We start from the raw sequence: 20904 nt of genomic DNA on the forward strand, positions 1-20904 counted from the left end.
AATGCAATGTTCGAAATAAGTAAGCAAGTTTTTCAGTTTTCTCCATCTGTTCTCACAACAATACAGCAGTACGGCTTGTGGCTGGTCCTTTTAGAGTTTCCTGATGTGATCTGCAGGGTTGGTTTGGGAAGAAAAATGACATTTAGTGTCATCCATGTGTTTATAGTGCAGCAGTATGCAGGACAGAAGGTGACGTTCAAACTTCCACATAATCGTTACACAAATGCAGAAATCTTACCAGGGGTTCGTTGTAATCAGATCCTATACTAAGATGTACAAAATGACTTCTCATGTACAAGTACACTGGGAGAAGAAGAGACACAAATGGAAAAAGTCTGGGGTGGAAACTATTCTACAAAAGGTGGGAATCTCATGGGAAACTCAGGTATCACATTAACACAAGAGAGGCAGAAAAAAAACCAGCCATAACAATGGTGATACGTTGCTTTTTCCCAAGAAAATGATTCATTTTGCGATCAAAAATGGATCCATGGGTTCTGATATGATTTGTAAAGACCTCAAGAGCTTTTCAACTGAATTGTTTAATCTTCGCTCAGGTTGGCGTGTGGTTAAACCACACTGTGACTATAGCTCTGGTATGTCTTCTTAGTGACTACATAATTCCGCACATGTATTTAATCCACATTTGAAAACTCCTCACTGTGAGATACGAAACTTTCACCCAGACAGACCTAATCAGAGTGAACTTTATGGCTCAAATGCATTAAACTCTTTGAAAATTGAATATCATACAATATTCTTTTCATGCTGAAATGAGTAAAATGAACTTTAAATCTCGCTGAAAGCTGTTTTGAGGATATTTAATCCCTGACACACATTAATGGGATTTCTGTGATTGAAGTTACTGTACGGATGTTGGCAGGATAAAACGTTGAAACACATTACTGTACATCACACAAAGAACAATGTAGAGCAACGTAAGTTCTATTTCAATTCTACAAGTTTACAGAATTTCAATAAATGGTCCTCCAGACTGCTTTTTTTTTCAGTTTTATAAGTTTATTTTGCGCTACACTTTTTGACTTGGGTTTCTTAGACTTGTGTACAGTGTTTGATTGCAGAATACCAATTTCTACTGAAATATAGATTACAACTGCTACCTTAATACTCTAGTAAGCAAGAGTAACAGCATATTTCATCCGTGTACATCACTGGAAAGTACATGAATATCTAAAGTGGATCAAGAATTGAATGGTTGTTGATTTCATTAATGTGCTACAAAATGTAGTATTTTTTAGTTTTTATCTGACTTAACTTCTATACCTCATTTCCTCTTATGACCAATAAACATTTTGAATGTTTAGACAGACATATTTTGCCTCAACTTGTCCCCGTTCTTTTTTCTTCAGTTTATTCATCCTTGTGGAATCCTTCCTTTCCTCTACCTGACATCCCGATTCTCTCTGCTTTTCTCTTCCTTTCTCCCTGTCTCCTGAGATGTCCCTCAATGCCGCTCTCTCTCTCTCTCTCTCTCTCTATCTCTCTCTTTCTCCTCCTTCTCATGTTTTCTCTCTGCTTCTCACCGGTGGTTCTCTTGAGCTGATAGTCTTTTCTCGGGGGAAATCTCACTGAAGAGCAGTACAAAGCTGCGAACCCCCCCATGACTCTGTCTCTGTTTCCTATCACGGCCTTACACAGGATTCATTGTGCACAGAGTGGAAACAAGCGATGCAAACACGCAGTAACACAAAGACACAAACAACACACACACATGTTTTAGTGTGTACATGTGTAATAGAGCAAAACAGAGCGAATGTAGCTGTTTATGTTCATTCCTTGTTGACTCTGTTCAGCACCGTAATGAAGCATGTCATGTTCCACGCAGACACACACACACACACACACACACGCCAACACACTGACAAACATAGAAACATATGCTCCCAGACACAGACTAGATACGGGGAATTGGATAACTCAACCAACCCAAATGTTCAAGCCAACAAACAAACACCGACATAAATATATGTTTACTCTGATGTAAAGCTCTCTCAGGCTGCGGCAGTCCCGAATTAAATCCAGTGAGCTTCAAATTGCATGCAGGTCAATCCGCTCAGCAGACGAGGTGATTTCTGCAGCTGTGTTGGAGATGAATTGGCAAAGCCAATTGCTCAAGTGGAGTACAGGGCTAAGTATTAAATTAGATTTGAATTTGTTGTTTTGTTGGCCTGTATCTATTGCTGTGCTGAGTTTTGTTGAAGTTATAACAGGAACTCTCAGGCATCCATTCATTGAACGCCCTGTCGGCGCTACATTATTTGCTATGAGACTGCTGATTTAATGTTATCACCAATAATCATGTTTTTTTTTTATCACAGTTGAACAGACTATTATTAAAATTATATTATTTGTGCTGCTCTACAACTTTTGCTGCTACTGTACATGAACATTTATCTTCAAGGGATTTTAGCAACAGTGTCAATATCAGAATACAGGAGCCAAACAAGCTCATGTTAGTCTCTCATGGTAATGATTTTATCTTTATTATTTGCACACATGGATCTTTCATCTCAATATTTTTTTCCCCAAATGTTGGTATGATTCTTCCAAATGACTGTGTCCATACTGTAGTCATCAGATGGCTTCATCTGCTTTTTAGTCATCTTGTTAACACCTAAAGCACATTTTTCCATCCATTTTATATATCACTTTAGATTGAAGCTAATAGACTGGAGCTCAAAACAAATATGGCTGAAAACTGTGTCCACCCAGGACAGGCTGCTGGCCCACCACAGAGACAGCAACATATGTATGTATATGTACGGAACATCCTCATCTTTGTTGAGGATGCAGGTTCTCTGTGTCTGGAGCCACTTTACGCTGGTTTTGTGTGTGTGTGTGTGTGTGTGTGTGTGTGTGTGTGTGTGTGTGTGTGTATGTGTGTGTGTGTGTGTATGTGGGACCATGGGCTGATGAGGGAAGGCATGTGGTGGCCATTTAGAAGGATTAGAGCTGTCAGAGACATCAAGCACGACTAATTATTCTGTTAGCACACTACACTGGAGGGATACAGGCAGTGTGTGTGTGTGTGTGTGTGTGTGTGTGTGTGTGTGTGTGTGTCTGCAAAGAGGGCAGAAGGGAAGAGAGAGAGAGAGAGAGAGAGAGAGAGAGAGAGAGAGAGAGAGAGAGAGAGAGAGAGAGAGAGAGAGAGAGGTGGACAGATGGAAACAAATCGAGCCAGATAAAAGATAGCAAGACAGTGAGAAAGAGGGGGAGCAACTGTCATTACCCAGAGAGAATGCACTCTGTGTGTGAAAGATGGCTTGGTAGGAGAAGAGAAAAGGGCAAATTTGGAGGTGTATTAGTGAGAAGCCCCCTGGGTAAATGTGTGCAAGACACACAGGACTGAAGAAAGAAAGAGACCAAGACAGAGGAAAAATGAGGGTAGGGGAGAGGATGAAATGAAGGAATGAGTCATGGATGTGTAAGACAGAGAAGAGGGGTGACCTACCTCATGTCTTCATGGATGACTGCACTTGTATCCAAACATCCCAACATGCACTGCTCTGCCACTCGGGGCGAAGTCAGCCCGCAGCACCCAATCAGCCGTGGCCTTTTGCCACCTCGCCGTGGGGGGAAGAGCGTGCACGAGTGAGTAAGTGAGTGTATTTCTGTTTGCATGTGTGTGATTTCAGGCGTGAGTGCGCACACACATCTGCTTCCTTGTGTGTGTGTGTGTGTGTGTGTGTGTGTGTGTGTGTGTGTGTGTGTGTGTGTGTGTATACATACAGATCTCCTCACTACACTGCCTCCCTGATTTATCTTCAAACAGACAGCTCACTCCTCTCCCTCACCTCCTTTTTCCATCTATTCCTCCATTGCTCTGTCTCTCTTCTGCTCACCACCCATACATCCATCTTCCAAACACCTTTCATCCCTCAATCCAACCTTTCCTCTCTCCCTCTCTGAATCTGCCTCTCCTCCTTCAGATTTTTTTACCCCCCCGGTCCATCTCTCCCATGCTTCCATCCATCCCTCCATCTGCATTTACTTCCCGCGGGGTGGACAATTTCCTGAATCCCACTCAAGTGGAAAGAGTTCAGATTTAATACATCTCGCACTCATGTGATGTGCTCGGGCTTCAGAACAAAAGCTGAGGGGTTTCAAAGGGAGGAGAGGGAAAGGGAAGGAGCGGGACGCGTGCGCGGTGTTTCGGGACGAGCGGACAGAGAGATGAAGAAGCGTCACTTCGTGTTACAGGATTCAAACACAGCTGTTTCTCTTTACACTTTCAAAATGCAATCGCACGCTGTTTGACAATCTAACAGCCAGGCGAGAGCCAGCCAGGAAAAAAAAGAAAAAGTGATTTCAACCTACTCAGGAGGTTTAATTAGCAATCTAGCAACAACTGATAAAGTCTGCCCGTCATTTCAGCCAGAAAGTCAGTGTTCACACGCAGAATGAAGAAATGTGATTACATCTGGCACCGTCTGAGAACAGACACCCACTGTTTCTAAAATTACTACAAACTGCAACAATAAATCTGCCAACAGTAACGCTAAGTTTGATTTCATGGATGTTAGCATTGAATCCATGAGTCTCACCTCAGCTTTTCTAATACGCGCAAGATGACGTTTACAGAAGCAGAACAGAGAAAAAGCATCTGAACACCCAGAAATCATTATAAAACATTTTTATGTTTTTAGTTGTATTAAATTAAAAAGAGACCGTGCAAATTTGAAAGAAAAAAAAACAGAAGATGTGTTAATTATTTCCTCCACATTGACGGATGTCTGGCACAGCATCGTAGCAGCAGATGAAAATGTATGTGGAGATATGGCAGTTTGTTCAAAGGAGACTCCAATGGGTGGCAGAGCTGCAATGATATAGAGCAAATTTATGCAGTGTGCATTCATGCTCGGCATGTGAACATACAGTATCTGAGCAATCACATGGAGGCCTACTGCCCTACTTATTTGTTTCAAGATCGCATCGTACCTGGTGGCAGCAAGCCAGATACTTAAAAAAAAACTGCTTAGCTAGTTACATCCAAGGAGAGAAAAGGCACAGTTAATTGAAAGTACAAATCCCTAGGCAAAAACACAACTCACATGGGAATCACAATACTTGACAACAATGTTCCATATTGCACATTCATCTAGTATCATACAGGCACAGCATATCAGGCAATTGCTTTCTTGGCAGTGAGTACGGTGGCCTGGAAGTACAAAGTACTAAACACTACAAAAGTGAAGTTGGGCCTGCACAAGATCAGACGGGGATGAGATGTGAACACAGTGTAGAACAACTCCATCTGCTGTGGTCAGATATATCAAGATTTTTCTCACTAATTTTTGAAATCAGGAATGTTGTTGACAAGCCCAAACACCAAAATGCGGTACTTGAATACTGTGGTTATAGCTTGGATACTGAAGGTTATGAAAACGAACTGACTGTAAAGGTGAAGAGGCAATGAAATATACAGGATGCAATAAATTAAATCCATACACAATGAATGAGAGCACCCAAATTTCATACAGAAAACTCTGGCATATTGGTAGTTAACCACTAAACCAGCCAGAACTTTCATCATCTATCAGTGCTTTTTCTTGGACAGTTTCCTTGTTAGATGTTGTAACAATGGATGATCTTCTTCCAACACCATCCTGTCCATTGCATCCTCCTTCTTCACACCATTCACCTGCATTTCCTCTCCGGTTGCATCATGGCCTCACTCCTCACTGAGCCTCCTCTTCTCATCCTGCCAGGCAGTTCCAACCTCATCATCCTACATAGCTATCATCTGTCCAGCATACATTCTTAATCCCGACCGTTCTGCTCAGTCCCAGTGAAACCCTCAAAGGCCACCTCCAGTCTGTCCTCCTGTCCTTCAGTCATTCCCCTTCAGCCCAGCTGGGATCCCACTATAACAGATCACTCCTGACAATTTTATTATCCAGTTAACCCCGACTGTACTCTCCTCTTTTCACCTCCCCGTCACACCTTCCACTGCTTTGGATGATTTCTGTCTCTCTTTGCACACATCACAGTCCTTCATCTGTCAATGTAATTACCAAAGAATTACAGTGATGTTGAAATATGATTCTCTAACGGAGGCCTGCTGACATTCATGAGTGCTCATTTTGATTCGGAGTCAACTTAATAATGGAATTAGCAGCGTTTTGTCACAATTAAGATTTACTATGGTATATTGGATGCTCTTCAATCTAGGCCGCAAATTAATGAAAGAACTCCTCTGGAGAGTCAGATCTAAAGCGTATTGGATTGTTTCTTGGCCCATGAAGTGTACTTTCTTTAAAAGGGAGGGAAAAGTCAGGCACAATTAGAGAGGAGTAAAAGAAAACAAAATAAGAGGTGAAGGAAGAAGAGCAGGTGTAGAAAGAGCTGAGAGTTATATTTTCAGCTCATTCATGTATTCAGTGATTACAGTTACTTGTGATGACAGTTTGTACGCTGGGTGCAAAATGAGGAAACAAGAGACAAAGTGTAAAGAAATAAATAGTCTATATCAGTTCACAGGTTGGTTCTGGTTCTGGTAATGAAGTGGCATAATCATATATGTATAGTAGTCAGTGATTTATGTTTCTGTGAACTCGTCACTCATTACATTACCATTTGAAAAAATAGCAATAAAAAGTCATATAGGTGTACAATTATTTCATATTCCCCTTGAGGGAACATGCATTTTATGAATTAGTAAAACTGAATTTCCCGTTGGTGTGAATGTGAGTGTCTCCCTTGTGTCCTGTGATGGATTGGTGACCTGTCCAGGGTGACCTGCACCGTTCACGCCTTGCGACCCTGAATAGCAGTAAGTGGTAAAGAAGATGATAGATGGAACTATTTCCATCCACATTGATGAAAAGGGCTGAGGATGGAGATGGACTGAACTACCCCATATGTGCTGATGGCAACAGAAATTGATCGCATTGATTCCCGTCCTGTTGCTGCTGATCGGGTCTGTGGTGCATACTGCATGTCTCTCAGCCTAAAACTTTTTAAAGCAAATCATAGACACAGATTACATGCCCACCAATAATAATAATAATAATAATAATAATAATAATAATAATAGTATTGCCAGTCAGATATTGAAAGTTGGAGCATCTTTGAAAAAAAGGGATAAACATCCAGTGATTGCCCACTTTTGAACTAAACCAGAATAGAATGTGTGTGCTGATTTAATCTACAACAGATTACCACCACTGGTATCAAAAGAGAAGTGGTGACACTCAGGAGGAAGCAGCAGTGAGGAGGTTATAAACAAGTGACTCTGTGTGTCAAATAAAAAGCTGCTGTCCTTTTATCCAGGTTTTTTTTTCAAACCACCGCTGAGTCTGACAGAGAGGTAGTCACATCACATCACTCACACACCCCTCGTGCTTGTCTATTTCTATTTATGTTTGTGACTTTGTCAGTAGATGTATGGTGAAAGGCGTGTGCGCACACACACACACTCACACACTGCAATCATGCCTCTGGGGGACGGTTGTCAAGGTGATCTACAACAGACTGATTCAGCCTCAGCTGAGAAGACCCTGAAGACCATCAGCATCAGCCAATCACAGCGTTTCACTGTTTTGTGGATTGTTTGTGTGCATCAGTGCCACAATATGATAAACAAGTTTAAATGGGAAAGCTTCTGGCTGCTCTGCTTTAACTGTAAACTCCCTACAGGTACGAACAACCTGTAAACCGTCAGAATAACCTGACAGTTAGTGTTCACTTGTCAATTATGTGTGTCTAAAAATATAAAGTTTACCTTACAGGAGTCTTTATTCTTTTTTATATATGTTCTGATTCCACTCATGCTATTTACAGAATCATGTGAGACAATCATCTGCAGAATTACAGTAAATGTAAAGTCGAGTGAGAGACAGTCACAAGGTCAACACATTTTTGCTTTATGATCACTTCATGCTCAATAATTTTTTTGAGCAGCAACTGTGCTGTTTGCACTCGGTCTAAAAGGGTGAAGCGGGTCCCACCTACTCCTGTGACTCTCAGCATTTGTGAAGCATGCAGGGGAATGAAAGGGGCGAAATTCAATTTGCTCGACCATCAATGGGGAAGGAACGTATTTATGTGCATCTGACAAACCTCAAGGGTGAAACATAAACTGAATATGTGGGTATAATGGAAGGGCAACAATTAAGTCCTGCCTGGAAGTGAAACCTGTGACCATAAATGCCTTTCTCACATCCCAAGGCCACGTGGTTTTTATTTCATTTTCTCACTTTGTATTTGCGATATCTACACATTTATAATATTGTGATCCCTGCGATAATACTTTTAAAGATCAATGACTTAAAATTATCTTACATAGACACAGATACAACTGCATCTTAAAAATGATGCATGAAGGACTCCATCCATCTTATTGTTCACCTGGAACAAGTCACAGAAATGTTTGGACAGAACCCACTGAGGGCACAGGAAGAACATGAAAGTTCTACACATAAAGGTGTCAAATGCTTGCACACCAAGCAGCAACATTAAAAAATGTAGACCACTACAATATGCAGTCCTCGATTTCAGTTTATTTTAGTTTTTAGTTCTGTTTCAGGTCACCTCTTTAACACAGATCCTATTGAAAGAAAATTAATCAGTTTTCTGCTCTGAAGTTTTCAGATAACAAAGGATTTAAAGACTGGTGGTTACTGCCCTCTGGTGAACAATGTGGGGAAAGCCATCGTTACGTTTGAGTGACTAACAATGCTAGAGAAAAAAAGAGAATTTTATTTTCTGTCTATTATGATAATGAATACAGTAAATAGTCATAGTTATGATCATTTATTAAGGCATATATAATATTATGATGTCTAATAATTTATTATGACTATGAATACAATAGATATTGTTTTGCTTTGTCTTTATTTTCCATTATGGTTGATGGTTTGTCTCGTGTTCTCTTGAGGACAGAAAAAAAGTAATTTAGCGGAGGGAATCAAGGACACTTCGTCTGGAGAGAGAAAAACAATCCAATAACACTTGAGAAAGAATCCTTTATTGACTTTCCCTGGTAAAGATTCTTTAACATAAATAACAACAAGAGAGGAGAGGATAACAAAGAAAAAGATGATAGGCAATTAAAATGTAATTACAAGGGCAGAGCTGCTACATTAGCCACTAAAGCTGATAGTTAATCACCATTGTCTGCCTTGTCAGTGGGTAATAGTCACATCTGTAATTGGGACAAATTGGTAACCAGTGGGGCATTTAAACTGCAGTGTGTGTGTGTGTGTGTGTGTGTGTGTGTGTGTGTGTGTGTGTGTGTGTGTGTGTGTGTGTGTGCGTGTGCGTGAGCATGCAATTGTGTATTTATTATTGGATCGAGGTTAAAATGAAAACATCATCAAGAATAAACAATCCACCTTAAACATCAGAGCAGCAGTTTTCATTTTCATCTGTACCTCATTTATCACAGAGGAGAAAATCCAGTGTGAAGCCATCAGCTGTCACGAGGCGCCATAAATAAAACTGTACTGCTTCACTATAGATAAGTTCAAATGAAACATTTCATGCAGCATGAAATGAATCTGCCTGAGCTTCACACATTTGTCTGTTGCAGTATAAGTGTCTGAATAATGTATGTAGGATATTAACACACCAGCACACAAACATACCAGGGTGTGGCCATTCACGTGGATCCTGAACTAAAATACATATTATTGTACTGAACTGTCAAGGCTGTTTTAGTTGTGGTTGATTTTGCTTCCAGTCACAGTCATTTTGAAGCTCAGAAGAAACCTGCCAGCCTTTAATTCTTAAATAACTCCTTATATTTCAGTTTATAACCACTATAAAAGGAATAAACTATGATCCAAAGATCTCATATGAATCTATAAGTGTGGTGATTGGGGTTATGTAAAGTTTTGCAGCTTTTATATTGAAATTAGAAAAGCATAGATTGGAACAGTAACAAAAAATGACAATGAAACTATGTGCACAAATCTGGAAAAAGCAGCTAAGTTATTAGGGTTTTTTTATGCAAGTGTTTGACCATGCTTCTTTTTTTTCAGAAAACGATCCTTCTTAAAGAGAAACAATAATTCCTTTTACAGGAGATGGAAAATATGACCATGCATCATCATAACCTTGGAGAAATGTAGATAATTTGTATGCAAAGGTCTCATGGCATATTAAGTTTGAGATTAACAAAAAAAAGTACATTATCAGGTTGCAATTATTCAGGTTTGTTAAACTAAACTCTTCTATTATAACTGTAGGATATTACAACATGAGTTGTGCAATAGTTTCAAATGTTTTAGTTGTATAATGTGTGACAGATTTGTCTCTATCAGTCCTCCCTGGTGTTTCAGAGTGGTGTGTTTTGTTGGTATAAATGCCATCGGTATGTCAATGCTGTTCAACTTTCTCGTCTCTTGCTCTGCGCATGCGCGGCGCGCCATGGAAGGAAACTGAGAAAACCCAGCGGAGTGGGACGGAGTTGTCACGAATTCTGATTCTTACTTGAGCTCCATATCAGAGGATGTAAAACTGCAGAGCGAGAAGTGGAAACCTTCTCATGGCGTGTCTGTGAACGGGTGTGGAGCTTGTCTGGATCGTCTGGCAGGTCCCATCGGTGCTGGGAGTCCGGGAGAGCGGCAGGGTGAGTCTGCACCGCTAACCCGGGGCTAACTCCAGGTAGCTCCCGTTCACTTCAAAAAAACTACACTTTAAACTACTCCACCGGCATTTAATGTGCAGCGCACGAACGATAGCTCGGGATAGTTTGGTTGCTCGCTGTGAAGTGAAGTGTTGAAGGGTTTGTTGCTGTTAGGTCGGTCTAAATAAATAAACATGCCTGGTGCTGTTAGCGGCGCTGCTAACAGAGCGCACTTACATCCGGTTAGGCCCTTCACAATAAGACCGCGTGTCATGGGCGCTTTTGTGTGGAGTCTGCATGTTCTCCCCACGCATACCTGTTTTTTTTTTCTTCCGGTGCTTTGGTGTCCTCTGAGGGCCCTCGCTTGTAGGAAACTGGGATGAACTCCACCACCATGAGCATGAAGTTGAAGATAGACGGATAGGAAGGGGCGTCGCTATGGGGGAGGCAACACAGACATTTGCCTAGGGACCTGAGCTGAAGGGGGCCCCGAGGAACGGCTGACATCAGTCAATTTCAATGCCAAATTAATGGCGCTACACTTGACGCTGCAACGACAGTGTGTCGAAAATCCCCCGCATGGGGCCCTTTCCAAGTACTCACCGCCGGTTAGTTGTTATAAGGGGCCCCCGACAGACAGTGGATATCAGCAACACAACTTCAAACCCCCCGGATACATTACAATGACACGTCGGGAACCTACCTAATGGGACCCCACTACGGGATCCAGTCAAGTATGTAATTTAGAACTTTCCTGACTGAGGAGTTTGCAACAATGTATCGTTTTAGATGACGTCATCATCAAATTTGACCTAGATATGCAAATGAACCTCTATACAAATTAGATTGCGTCATTTAGAACGTTCCTAAGTGAGGAGTTGACAACAATGTGTCAGTTTTAAAGCTCTTTCTTTTGCAAAACGCAAAAAAGTGCATCATATTTAATTTAATCATTTTTTAAATTTAATCATTAAACATTTAATGTAAATATTAACATTACTTCATATTATTTACTTTCATTTAAATCATTTTGACACTGTAATATGTATAACACAACTCACCAATCAATTCAATTCAGCACCAATAAGGTTCCTTCTTTCTTTGCACAATCTTCATGTCAGCTCAGCTGGACTTCACAGGAGGAAAAACCAGGCTGAAAGCAGTGAATTACAGTTCCATAGCAGCGGCGCACCAGACAAATTTACCGTTTTTTTTTTTTTTTTTCCAGCGTGAGAAATACAATGTGCGGCATAAGTGGGTGCCAGTGGTGTTACTAGGATGCCAGGTCTGGGTAGATATTTGTCTTACCGGGGGGGGGGCAAAGCTCAAAATCCAGCGTAGGGCCCTCATTCAACGGGGGGTGCTACTGACATGGGCCATCAGAGCGTCGGACTGGGGGTGCTAATCGCGACACATGAATGGGATGTCACATGCTGCACCCGGACTGCCGTCAACATCCAGTTTTCCTTGGGGGGGGCAGAGCATGCCCGTGGGTGAATAATACATACAACACTAAACTATTGACTGAATTCATTGGTTAAATTGGGATTGTTATTATTGTTATTATTATTTATTTATTTTTTACATTTAGAATGACGTTGTGAATTTTAGTTGAACAATTCAAGATTGCAGTATTTGCATCCCTTTTATTTTGAAGGAATGGGGCGGTACATCCAGTGAGTGTAGAAACTCTCAGCAACTTTTTGTGGACAAACTGCAGCCAGACTGGCGCCTCAAACAGGCAAAGAGACCAGAGAGCAAGACTTCAACTTCAGTCTGCTGCTTTTGATTTCTTCTCAGCCTGACTCTGAATCTGTTTAGGCATTCATCTGTCGGTGTGAAGCAGTTTTCTTTTTGTAATAACCCAGTGTGTGTGCGTGTGTCCCTTGTCAGTCAACCAGACTCTAAACAGAAATATGTCTTTGCAGGAAATCTAATCTATGTTCAGGATTAGCTCCACATTTGCCACAGTTCTTCAGTAGGAACTGATGACCTCTGCTCAAAGAAAAGCACTTACTGCACTTTATTTGTATAGCTGCTCATGACTTGGTATTATCATGTATGGTAAATGAAAAAAATCCTGAAAAAGAGACCCCCTGAATCACATTTAAAAGACTGCCTGTTCGTCTCTTCTTCCAGACGTAGTCGTGTTTCTCCTGCACACCCAGGAGGATCACCTCCAACTAAGTTCCTCTGCCATGTTGTGAAACAGCACCAGAGAAAAACTTACCTCCACAAACTCCCCAAAGTGCGGCAAAAGTACGAGCTGAGATGTCCATCACCAACACGCCCACCAGCAACGACGCCTGCCTGAGCATTGTGCACAGCCTGCTGTGCCACAGGCAGGGAGGCGAGAGCGAGGCGTTCTCCAAGCGGGCCATCGAGAGCCTGGTGAAGAAGCTGAAGGAGAAAAAAGACGAGCTGGACTCCCTCATCACGGCCATCACCACCAACGGCGCTCATCCCAGCAAGTGTGTGACCATCCAGAGGACGCTGGATGGACGCCTGCAGGTAGGAGGGAGGAGTCATGCCCACTGTAAACGAGTTTACTCAAGCATCCAGTGAATGGATTTCCTCTGCTTCCTTGTCTGAGTGGTTGTCGTTCTCCTCAGGTGGCTGGACGGAAAGGCTTCCCTCATATCATCTACGCCCGGCTGTGGCGCTGGCCCGACCTGCACAAGAATGAGCTGAAGCACGTCAAATACTGCCAGTTCGCCTTTGACCTCAAGTGTGACAACGTGTGTGTCAACCCCTACCACTACGAGAGAGTGGTGTCCCCCGGGATAGGTAAAGCTGCAGATTCCAGTGGAACTCACAGAAAATAAACAGAATTTAAACCTGTATATTGTGAACTGAGAAGCTGGCTTATAGCAGCTGACATGGAGACACCAGCCGCTGATCTTCTGGACTCTGTGTTAATATGTGTGGATTTATATGTGAGCAGAGTTAAAGTGTAGCTAATGTCCAACAGAAAAGTATTTTCTGTAACCTGCACCCTTCTTGCACCACAGTTGATTCATCTTCGCTTGCCGTTTCACAGACTTGTCCGGACTCACGCTCACTCCTTCTGGACCCAGCTCGGCCCTCATGGTTAAAGACGAGTATGATTTTGATGGACCCCAGAGTCTGCCCGCTATCGACAGCAGCCATTCTCTTCAGATAATGCAGCACCCTTCATCCAGCAGCCGCCCGCCGCCCCCGGAGTCATTTGTGGCCCCGAACCTGCTCCCGCCCCCTGAGGCCTCCACCTCCATCTCCGCATCAGCTTTCCCTGCCGGACCAGGCAGTAAGACGCATTTAAAACACTCTGAAGATGTTTCACAAATGTTTGCCGTTAATGACGGCGCGTCGTGGTGTCTCCTCAGGTGCCGGCTCCACCTGGTCCAGGAGCAGCAGTTTCACCCCCAGCATGACCCACCATACCAACAGCCACCTGCAGCACCACCCTCCAGTGCCACATCCGGCACACTACTGTGAGACCGTTCCGTCGCCACAACTCAAACGCCGTCCAGTTAAAATCGCTCGCTGTTTTCTCTCAGAGCATCTGATCGCTGACCTCGCTGTGTTTTTTCTCTCAGGGCCGCCGCATAATGAGCTCGCCTTCCAGCCTCCCGTATCCAACCATCCAGGTGAGACGCCACAAACCCCGCCCCCCCAAGAACACAGTTAGTTTAGCTGCTGTTTTATTGATGATTCAAACCATTGAATTCTTTTCTGTTTCAGCTCCCGATTACTGGTGTTCCATTGGATATTTTGAGATGGACGTTCAAGTCGGGGAGACGTTTAAAGTCCCCTCCTCCTGCCACGTTGTGACGGTGGACGGTTACGTAGACCCCTCGGGGGGAGACCGATTTTGTCTGGGTCAGCTCAGCAACGTCCATCGCACTGAGGCCATCGAGAGAGCAAGGTGAGAGACCGAAGAACAGAGAAGAGGCGGGTTTAGAGCAGCCTAGCTCCCTGGGAAGCTTGTTGATTTTTCTGGTTGCTCTCCCCACCAGACTTCACATCGGTAAAGGAGTCCAGCTGGAGTGTAAAGGAGAGGGAGACGTGTGGGTGCGATGCCTCAGTGACCATGCGGTGTTCGTCCAGAGCTACTACCTGGACAGAGAGGCGGGCAGAGCGCCGGGAGACGCCGTGCACAAAATCTACCCCAGTGCTTACATCAAGGCAAGCACACCAGCTTTTCTCCAGATTAGCTCTCACTCTACAAACTGTAGACTTTTTTTTTTCCCTCTAACCTCTGACCCCGTATGCCTCATTAGAAGAGTTCGCGTGACTCAAACCCTTCTTCGTCCTTCCAGGTGTTCGACCTCCGTCAGTGTCACAGGCAGATGCAGCAGCAGGCCGCCACCGCTCAAGCAGCTGCAGCAGCACAGGCAGCAGCCGTGGCGGGAAACATCCCAGGGCCCGGATCCGTGGGAGGGATCGCTCCAGCTATCGGTAAGATAAACTAACACTACGCGTGTGTATCAATGTGCAAGTTTCTCTATTGATCTTTATCAGTATTTTTATTGTGTTAATTGTTTCTTGAGTAAACAGTGATGTTCATGCTGATTAAAACTCTCCCTCTTGTCGCCAGGTCTTTCGGCGGCAGCCGGCATCGGCGTGGACGACCTCCGCCGGCTGTGTATTCTCAGGATGAGTTTCGTGAAGGGCTGGGGGCCCGACTACCCCCGCCAGAGCATCAAGGAGACCCCCTGCTGGATCGAGATCCACCTGCACAGAGCCCTGCAGCTACTGGACGAGGTGCTGCACACCATGCCTGTCGTAGACCCACAACTCCTGGACTGAGAGCACAGTGGGAAGACTTCCTGTGGGGATTATTGGAAACCTTCAGATCAGCCGAAACTGGAATGTAAATCAACACGAAATCAAACTACTGACAGACATTAGAACTGTGAGCATCAGATTGCTGTACGTCAGTTTGTGAATACTGCTGCCTTTTGTTGTTTTTCGTATTTACTCATGCTGTTACAGACATCCAGTCATAAGTTGGATCACTTCTCGGTGATAAGGTTAGGCCTGACTTTCACTATACGAATGTTACTGAACGAAAGGCGCACAAATCAGAGTCTGATATGGACTTTTCTCTGACCTTTGGGTGTTTCTAGCCTCTTCCTGTAGCAGGAGCCGAGGCGCCGTCAGCAGAACACCTGGTTCCTGCTCGGTTCTGCTGGTCATAGCTGCACTTGCGTCGTTTTTTTCTTCTTCACCTGGGAAAGTTCAGCTGTTCACCCATGATGCATCGCTCTCCTCATCCATTGTGATTATGTCGTCACTTTTCCCAAACACAGAAAAGCCTTTCTGATGAGATGTTGGCTTATCATGACTCACCTCTTGTCTGTTTTATTTTTATTTTTTTGGAGGGGAACAAATGTCCTGCTTTACACTACCGCAAAGGATGAATTCAGAGGCCTTCACTTAACTGCTTACTTACTTACTTTCTTTTTTTTTTTTTTAAGTTTATGCTCCTAGCTCAAAATAAAAGCAGAAATCAGATGGTTTTGGTTTCGATGAAATTGAAGCCAGAAAGAGGTCAGAAGTTTAGTTTTGATGTCTGAGATTTAATCTCGGTGCACAAAACGAGCTTCTTTTTTTGTTTTTTTTGGCAAACCAAAGTACTAATTACTCAGAGATGCACTATAAATACATCTTGTATGATCATGAGGGTCAGCTGCCTGAAGTGATTTTTTTTTTTTTTTAACCTGACAGTTAGCTGAGAGTCATTCTCTATCGAATGACGGGCCGCCTGCCAGTCCCGTGAGTGACGATAGCTTACTTACAAAGACGAGCATTTAACTCTGCACCCAGCAATACTGAGACTTTTTGTAACTTTCACTGAGATGTACATTTGTGGCACTTTACTTGTGGATTTATTTCATTAACCGTGGTTCTGAGGTGGTGGTCCTGCACTTCAGATCGGGGAGAGAATTGAGTGGTTCAGACAGGAACACAGGAAGTGGATATGGAGTTGGAAATCATACTTTAATAAAACACTAAGACACCTTTTCTAAAAGTATTTACAGCTGTGGTCAGCTTTTTTACTGATCTTTTAGTTCATTTGAATCCATGTGGAGACGGACGCCATTGCGAGACTTCCGCTCCACCCATCGGAAGCAGATTGGGACTTACTGTCCTCCACAATGTAGACAGATAGTGAATTTCGAACCTGCAACCTTTGAGAGATGATTGGCTCTACCACCTGAGCCACAGCCGACCCAGTTGTCCATGCTGATGTGCTTTTTTAACAGATTGTCTTTTCCTTTGTTTGGGTTTTAGTTTAAATTTGAGGGTGCTGATGTTTGACACAAGCAGTAAAACTGGTCGTGGATTGCTCTCTAAAAAAACTAACCTTTTTGAGTCTTTTCAACAGATAAGCAATTGTGAGTTGTTTTTTTTTAATCTGTTTACTGCCAGAATTTCTGCTGAATAATGTTTGATGGAAACTGTTTTTGTGTCCATGTCCTTATTTTTTTTTATATACACATATTACAGGAGCCAAAAGGCAGCTCACATCAGTTGATGCTGACTACTAAGACAGATTGCAGATATAAATTTTGTGTATTTCTTATGTGAGAATATATAATTAAAGTTGGCCTGAAATTCTATCATAGGGGTCCTGCTTATTTTCTCATCAAGCAGAGTGTAAATGCTGAGCAATTGTCCTCAGAGCACCAGTATCTAAATGGACAGACAACAACATGAAATAATGTCCTTACGTTTATCAACTCGTCCCAAGCAATACATCTTGGTTAAATTCCAGTTTTCCTGCGTTTCTGAGACGAAAGCGATCACCCACAGCCGATCCAAAGGGCAGCACAAGTTGCACCCTGTCTGTTGGTGAAGCTTTTCACAGCCGCTCAAACAAAGTGTCAAAACTCAGAGAGCCGGACTTGAGGACAGACTGGATGCTGCAGTGACTCACCGCCGTTACTGCACAACACTGACGTCACTCAGATCTGCACAGTTCCTCAGCATCGACGCTGATGTAGTGGTGAAAATATGTTTTAATCATGTCTTTAAAATAAAGTTCGTTGTGATTCTGCTCCCTCAGAACAGCCGCTTATACATTATCTAAAACAGAGGAATGTCAGAAAACACTTCACTGCAGCACAAAGGTTTTCCTCACATACAGTCTGACAATATGTAACTGCACAGAAACAAAGCGGGTGAGGTGAATGTATCAACCGTTTCGTTCACAGTTCTGCATGGTTTTGCCAATCTTTGACATATCTCATTGCAATGAACGACACATTGAGCCGTATGGGAGCAGAAACACAGAAAAACATCTTACCTCAAGCACAGAACTGGGAGGAAATGGAAAAGGATCGTAGGAAGCATCTTCACTTTTTCCTTTAATCATGATGACTTTATATTTCTAACCTTTTTTTTTCCTGTTATTTTTAAGATCCGGCAAAAAATAAACGCATTACATTTGTAATGCAGAACATCAAATCTCCATCCTTCACTCCTTTAATTCACATCCTCACAAAAACCTTGAGCATAAACATTTCCCATCATGAATGAATGAAAGAACGACAGCAGTCCCACTTGGCTTTAAATGAAACCGTCTTTATTAAGTAACTTTAATATCAGAAAAATAAAACTCTTAAAATTCTCTTTACAGCAAATATATATAATATCAGTGCTTTGGCCGCAATAACTTAAAAGGCCTTTATAAAATATAGTTTGCTTTTAAACTCCTGACTCAATTTGAAGAATTTTTATGCCTTAAGACTCCCCCGACATATACATAACAAAAGTGTAGTAAAATTAGCAAATACTTTGAACTGTTGGTACAGCTTAACAATATATGTATTCATATATATATATTTATGTAGATAATCTAAGATACATTTTAATAGTATACCGTTCTTAATTTTGGTGGTGTACAGACATGACAGGCAGCTTGTATCCTTGGCCTTTGTACAGTTGCAGTGAGATGTTTTACATTGGCGGTATGAAGTATGAAGACATGCTCGTGATGCACATTCCATTTTCCACTAGGTTTAACGGCAGCTACCAATACTATTATCGTCAATACTGGAAACTAAGAACTAGACTACAAGCAAATAGCACTGACACTCTCCTGCAACATCTCTGGGTTTCCAACTCTTCATTCACTTAAAAGTAATAATAATAAAAAAAAATCTTATTGTAAACATTGTATTATATATTTATGTATATATGAAATGTAACAAAATAAAAATAACTTCTGTATATTCATCAGTCATCAACAGTAATATTATATAATACATACACAAAAATGTCAAGAGATTGGTGGATAAATCTGAGGGCTGACAGTGTATTGCGATCCCTCGGAGGGAAGAGAAACGGAGCGAGAGCAGAGATCAGCCCAGGGACGGATAGAAGACCCGGGAGGACAGGAGCGGAGGGGGCTTTTATGCACTTTTGGGACTCTTGTGGTTCCATTTCCTCAAGAAAACTCAATCACCCGTGAAAAAAGAATGGATTTTTGCTTGAAAAGAGCCGAGCTATGCGATGGAATATCTCCCAAATACTGTTTACAGCAGGAACGAACCAAGTCCAACGTCCAGTATTGACCTTATGAAGCGCAGGCTGGCATGGAACCATTCCAGCTGCTCTCCCTTCAGTGATGTGCCGACCTATTCCATCCTGTTAAGTCTACAGACACCGGTGTTTAAAGCTAAACCTCTGAGAGGATTTTCAACTATTTCTTGACTTGATCAGACACGAGGAAGGCTCACAGGAAAAAAACAGCAGTGGAGCCGATGTGGACCAGCTCATCGAGGGTTAAGACTGGAAAAGCAGTAGTTTCAGCTTTGTAACTAAAACCAGGAGTTTTTAGTCATCTAGTGCTTCCTTGACTAGTTACCACACTGAGATGAGTTTTGCATAGGCCTGGCAAACAGAGATGGGGTGTTTGAGAGATAAACAATAAGTGGCCTTCATCTCAGTTTGACATTTTGACCGCTCTCCAACACGTGGAAACAGCCACCGGGTGGAGCAGTCCCAGGAAATCAACATTCAAGTGAAAGAGGAGAATATTATTGAGATGGCTATTTGGAAAAAAAAGAAAAATAACAACAGCAGCCCCTGTCTGTACAACGCAGGGATTTGTTCCAGATCACAGCCGTCCTCACAGTACAGTTTCAGACAATATCAGCTCTTTTAGCTCCAATGTGAAGGTTCTGTGAAACTAAGTGGCCACCGCATGGAGGAAGAAGAGGAGGAGGAGGAATGTTACCAAAACTAAAGACTGTGCATATCTTTCCGGCTGGTAACCAGCACATGAATTCCTATACGAGCATCTAACTGAGATATCAACAAAAAAAGAAGAAGAAAAAAAAAAAAAACTTGGAAGGGGGAAAATAAAAACGAAGAAAAAAAGAAAGCATTGCTGGGATATATATTATATATAAGCTTTGTTCCAACAATAGAGGCTGAACTTAGAGAAATACATTAAGACTTCGGCCAGTCAGTTTGTGTTCTTTCCAGTTTGGGTTTGTAGATAGTGTTAGTTAATGATAGGCTTTAAAAAAAATAAATAAATAAAAGGCCACAAGTTTTGTTTGAATACAGAGCGACGCGTTGCGTCCCCTGAATCGGTTGCTTCTTTTGTTTACTCATAACGGAATTAGGCACAAGTTTACCGTAAACACCATTTAAAACTAAAGAGAGACGTGGCGAAACCGAAATAGTTCATTTCAGTACTTTACTAAAATAAAATTTTCAAAAATGGGGGGAGGGAAGAAGAAGAAAAAGAGGTTGCCATTTGGAGTGTGACAACTTTGTAGTTGCAGGTTTGACCTGCTTGAGTGAAAAAGCCTCCATGGATGGGTTTACATGCCTAAAGGTGCAGTTGTAAGATTTGAGGTGTACTTCATATTTCACAAATGAAAAAAAAAAAAAAAAAAGTTCTGAAAACTAAGATTGGCTCTTTATTTGTGTGTGGAAGAAAAAAAAAATAATCTAGATATTGTAGAGTCTTACACACTGCACCTTTAACAACATGCCGGTAACATCAGTCAGTGACCATCTGTATGTAAACATGTTCTCTTTAAGAAGCACAAAAATACATCATAAAGCCAGCTGTCTGCGCGCAAATAGTCTGGGCCAGCGTGTGACCTGACGGGACGACGTGTTTGATATGCGGCGTCTACTACAGATTGTGTAATGAAAAAGGAGAATACTATTATTTTTCTACAGTCGGATGTGGTGGTCCATGTAAACGTGCTCGCCTCTTCATCTAAACCCCCCCGCCAAACCCGATCCACATCCCACCGTGAGCACAGCAAACAAGAGGCAACAGGGGCAGGGCCATTATTTAA

The 20904-nt window shown here is 42.3% G+C and overlaps 1 protein-coding gene across 1 annotated transcript; it reads left to right on the top strand.

Moving 5' to 3' along the window:
* The first annotated feature begins 10404 nt into the window (after window positions 1-10404).
* Window positions 10405-17188, top strand: smad4b (SMAD family member 4b). Its single transcript, XM_030105377.1, has 10 exons — window positions 10405-10594; window positions 12731-13102; window positions 13204-13378; window positions 13632-13877; window positions 13957-14064; window positions 14170-14220; window positions 14315-14498; window positions 14590-14758; window positions 14893-15031; window positions 15171-17188. The coding sequence occupies exons 2-10, from the start codon at window positions 12863-12865 to the stop codon at window positions 15380-15382; spliced, it is 1524 nt and encodes a 507-aa protein (XP_029961237.1). The 5' UTR covers window positions 10405-10594; window positions 12731-12862; the 3' UTR covers window positions 15383-17188.
* The last annotated feature ends 3716 nt before the right edge of the window (window positions 17189-20904 follow it).

This window comes from Salarias fasciatus, chromosome 12 (assembly GCF_902148845.1).
Source record: "Salarias fasciatus chromosome 12, fSalaFa1.1, whole genome shotgun sequence".
In the NCBI taxonomy this organism is placed as follows: Eukaryota; Metazoa; Chordata; class Actinopteri; order Blenniiformes; family Blenniidae; genus Salarias; species Salarias fasciatus.